General features: G+C 33.4%; 2 protein-coding genes across 2 annotated transcripts; both read left to right on the top strand.

Moving 5' to 3' along the window:
* Positions 1-7: 7 nt before the first annotated feature.
* LOC100632897 (WD repeat-containing protein 19-like) lies at positions 8-991 on the top strand. Its single transcript, XM_003391260.2, has 6 exons — positions 8-103; positions 172-253; positions 303-453; positions 521-644; positions 690-766; positions 824-991. The coding sequence occupies exons 1-6, from the start codon at positions 59-61 to the stop codon at positions 888-890; spliced, it is 546 nt and encodes a 181-aa protein (XP_003391308.1). The 5' UTR covers positions 8-58; the 3' UTR covers positions 891-991.
* A 512-nt stretch (positions 992-1,503) lies between these two features.
* Positions 1,504-4,547, top strand: LOC109590414 (uncharacterized). The gene is made up of 6 exons (XM_020006337.1): positions 1,504-1,610; positions 1,668-1,735; positions 4,147-4,198; positions 4,249-4,318; positions 4,366-4,416; positions 4,457-4,547. Exons 1-6 carry the CDS (start codon positions 1,519-1,521, stop codon positions 4,544-4,546), a joined length of 423 nt encoding a protein of 140 aa, XP_019861896.1. The 5' UTR covers positions 1,504-1,518; the 3' UTR covers position 4,547.
* Positions 4,548-4,896: the final 349 nt, after the last annotated feature.

Here is a 4,896-nt window from a genome sequence, read left to right as displayed (position 1 = left end):
TTTATGTTGCATTGCCTTGATAGATTTTCTTGAGCGTCATATTAAAATACCAACAGAAATGAAGCAAAGTCTAATGATATTACACAGTTATCTTCTTGTCAAGGTATGCATGTATTGCAGCTTTATACATGTACATGTATAATAAATTTTATGCATCTCATTATAATGTAGCTTCAAGTTAAATTAGGTGCTCATGATAAAGCAGCTCGTTTGTTAGTTCGAGTAGCTAGTAACATCAGTAAATTCCCTAGTCGTGAGTACCACTGGCTACTAACTTATCACTGGTTGATTGTTCCTGATAGATATTGTTCCAATACTAACATCTACTGTCATTGAATGTCAAAGGTCAGGACTTAAAGAGTCTGCATTTACATATGCTGCTATGCTAATGAAGCCTGAATATCGTCCTAACATTGATGTGAAATGGAAGAAGAAATTAGAAAGCATTGTCAGGTACCCATACTATACATGCATTGGTGCATTTATGTATTTTGATGCTTTAATTGATTTTGTGAAATAGAAAACCAGAGCGGAGTGAGGTTGAGGATGCCACAACTCCTTGTCCTGTTTGTTCCTTTATGCTCCCACAAATGAGACTAGACTGTCCACAGTGCAAGAACAACCTTCCTTACTGTATTATCACTGTATGCTCAGGAAGTGATCTGTAATAATTATCATACTCATAATAGGGTCATCACATGGTAGCTGATGATTGGTCTGAATGTCCTTTTTGTCATTTTCCAGCAGTTTATTCAGAGTTTAAGAAGTATGCATGTACATGTATATGATCTTAAGTGAAATTTATCCAATGTCATTATTGCAGGTTATTGGAGTCAGAGAATACATGTCCATTATTATGTTCAGCAGAGATCTCTTCTGATTTGATTTAACTCATCTCTGATATACAGACTAAATTAAGAAATTATTGTTAGACTTTTCCATCACTTATGTACACCTCCTTTTATTTAAGCAGATTCATGTTAGAACGAGACTATAGAACCTTATACAAAAGCATGATCTATATAGCTTCTTTGTAGTCACACAATAATTGTACATGTATACCAATTGGTTTATCACTCCACCAAGGTCTGCAGTCCACTATTCCTCAATACACACTTGTAGTTGGACTTCTGAGGGATTCTTATAATTTTTATATGCTTAGAAATTAAGTAGATCTAAACTGCAGTATCTATAGTACTCAGTAATGTGGCAGTGTTAAGCTCAACTTAACGGTGAGTGTATGCAATATTCTGTTAGATGCAACTCATAGATCTAAAATACAATTTATGCAGGAGTCAATATAGCATGCAGCATGCCTATAATTGTGTTAAATTAATGTTGCACAATGTATCCTCCCTTTTAATGAGCAATCCGATTGGTCAATTATACTTGTATAAGCTTTTGGCCCGCTATAAGAACAGGAGCGTCGATAAGCTGAACTATAATCACCCTCGTAGTAGAGAGTCTACATGGTGAAACTGAAACGTTGAAAGCACAGAGATACTCGGGTGAAAAGCTATGGACGCTACGGTATCTTCTATGTTTGATGGAGATGCCTTCCTGTTTTATTGCCTAGAAGCCTCGGGCTATGTATACAGTGAGCCCGTCAGGTAAAACTGAAGCATCTTTTTTTGGAGTAAAATTAACAATAATTCATTTATTTATAGTTCTGAATCAAATCTTGTCACTGTTTATCCCACAAGAGAAAATTTACCTCACTTTCCTAACATTGATTGTAAGCCTGGCCGCATTGCTATTAATTAACGCTTAATTTCTTCTTAATTAAATAATTTGCATCCACAATTATAATAAAAATCTAGCAAAAAATAAAACTAGCTGGTACTGTGCTAAGAAAAATCCAGCTTCATTTTCATCATGCATATGCTTGGTTTCAGTATTAGTAAAATTTCTGTCATTTTGTAGTTACTTATTCATTTCCTTCACTTGTTTACATTAGTCTGTTCAGTGTAGCCAGTTTTTGGCATTTGGACATCAAAAAGAGGAGAGTCTAGCTATGTGAGGCTATGCAGGAACATTCCGGTTTAGTCTTGCATAGCCAGACTCCTTCCCTTTTTGTGATGTCCAAATGCCAAAAAACTGGCTATGTGTTTGTCTCATCACGACTGAGACTTACTACATGAGACTGATGTAACTAAATGAAGGAAATGACTATTAGATTATTATTGCTGAAACCACAACATTGTCAAAATGTTTTGATAATACATTAATTTTATTATGATACTTTAATACATTAATTTTTACTATAATACATTACTTTCACTATAATGTTGTAGTAATACAGGAATTTTACTATAACTGAAACTACAACATTGAATGTTGTGGTTTCAGCTACAGTAAAATTCCCATAATGTTTTAATACCATATACTTGTTTATTTTTGCGGTAAAATATTTTTACCATGTGGTGCAATCTGCAAGCTATTTGCAAAAATTAATTCCCAAAATCTTAGAAATGCAAAATTTGTGAAAATTTTCCACCGCGAAATGGCCTTAGTATGCATGACATGTGACTGAAGAAGCTTAAATTTTTTCTTTTTACGAGTGGCTTATGATAAGTAATATGGCACAATACTGCTGCCTAGATATATTTTAAAGAGTTGAGAGAGTCTAGCACTGCTAGCCTGCCACATTTCTGCCTCAGCCCTTCACAAAGTCGTTTGGCTAGAGCATAAGTTGCTACCAAGTAAGAATTACACACATTAATGAAAGGGAAAGTAGTAATCTACTGGGAAATGGTTTTATCTATCTTGAGAGTGTCAGCACAGTCGCTGTACTTTTTCCCATTACTTTACAAGCTTCTTCACCCTAGCACTGCTCTTTGAATGTTTTTACCTGATGAAGGAAGGCTTGCACTAGCTATGGAGAAAGTAAGCCTAGAGCACTCAGTTTTTTAATTCAAACATTTTTTTAAAAATCTAATTTAAAATTTATGATCACAGACAGACAATCACAGTACTTAATACTTGCCTACGCAGGGAATCCGACAAAAAATGGTGGTCACTATTTATCACTCACTAATTTACAGGGCGGGACGCCTTGTAACCTATTTTCTGGGACATTATTTGGCAGATTATTTTATTATTTTTCATGATGAATTGTTGATTCTGTGGCCTATAATAATATTGACAATATTTTTGTTGCTGTTACATCATCTATCATTGCTGCACAGACAACAACAACTAACTTTTAAACAAACAACTGTCAAATTGAAAATTTAATAAACAATTTATTTTACAAGACAAAATGACAAAACCAAACCAAAAATAATGGTTTAGGCTATTATTAATTATTATTTTAATTCATAGCAATATTAACTTAACAACTGACATACAATAACAAGAATAAAAACATAAAAAAGGAGATATCAATCTAATATAGTGTTGAAGGTCTAACTCCAAAATTGGATGCAACACAACTGAGGAATTAACACACAAGACTGAAAGAAAGAAAAACAACCCACAATACAACTTGAGGATTTGTTACATGATGAAGTGGATGCATCACTAGTAATTTTTGTATGTCTGAGGTTTAGTTTTCTTGTTTATCATTAACATTGAGTAGTTTAACTAGTAATTCATTTTTCTTTATATTCTTCAGTTTATGCAGTCAATACTCAGAACCAAGTTCTGTCAGCCCGGTGTCTTAAAAACATACTGTCTTGACATAAATGTCTTAAAAACTTAGAAGAATAATGTACTGGTCATGCATGAATTTCTTTATTTTGTGGATTTAAATTTTGGGCTTTTGATGGATCTGCAACTCACAAAATTTAATTCCCCACAAATATTTCCAACTGTACAGTATGATAAAACATCTGAACAAAAAATGAAACAAAACAAACCCAAATTTAAATAGAGAAGATTGTCCACGACAGGTGGGGGGCCAGGGGCTAGGGGAGCTCTATGTGTGACCTATTCATAATAATAATAATTATTATTATTATGCCCTAAGATTATTCTCTTTTTTGTTGTTATTTTAAAAATATTTCTGTATCATTATCATGCTCAACACTATAATGCCAAAATTTATGAAGACATTTGCAAGTTGTCAAAGTTTATTTTTCCTACACTCTTAATATCAATATCAATTTAAATGTGCCTACTTTTAAAATCAATTTATTTGTTTAGTTGCTGCATTTCTTATTAGTCACGGAAAACTGCAAAGTGTTAAACATCAAAGGTGCGCTAAACAATAATCAATTTTATTTTGATCTTACTTTACAAAAATAGTTATTGTCATGATCATATTATTGCAGAAAGTGCTGAACCTATGACTGTTGTTTATGGTAGTATCATCAGGGTTAGTCACAGAATTTTATGGTACTGATAAAAATTCAAATTTTATAGATTCAACATCAGGCATCTGGCAGATATTTAGCTGTTACTCCTACTAATTCAGTCAGTAATTGTTAATGAGTTCTCAAATTATCTTTTACAGGCATGGCTTGATAAAGGAAATTCTGAAGCAACTTTATTTAGGCTTGTTCCTTCTCATCAAGAAAAGGGATGGGGTGATGATGTGAGTTAAATGTACCCGAAATTAATTGATTGATATCTTAAGTAATTTTATAAATTATGTATCTGACTCTATATGCATCTACTTATTTATTCACTATGTGACAAAATGTAAACATGCATCATCACTGAAATACTATCTAATATTAAAAAGAAACAAACTACAGGGGCGTATCTAGAAATTGGGAAAGGGGGATGCTGAGGCCGAGGGTGTGAAGCTGGCCGCGATTTTGGTCACACCTACTTTTTTGGGTGGTAAAAGATAATTTCAAAAATACTCCCATGATACTGGTGCTTCTGATTGCTCCTTAAGGCACTGGAAACTGCTAAAATCATGATCAGGGGGCTAAATAACTTGGTTAA

This window comes from Amphimedon queenslandica, unplaced genomic scaffold (assembly GCF_000090795.2).
Source record: "Amphimedon queenslandica unplaced genomic scaffold, v1.1 AMPQUscaffold_10053_Cont17625, whole genome shotgun sequence".
Classification (NCBI taxonomy): Eukaryota; Metazoa; Porifera; class Demospongiae; order Haplosclerida; family Niphatidae; genus Amphimedon; species Amphimedon queenslandica.
Note: the sequence above shows the minus strand (reverse complement) of the source record. Positions and strands in the feature narration are given on the sequence as shown.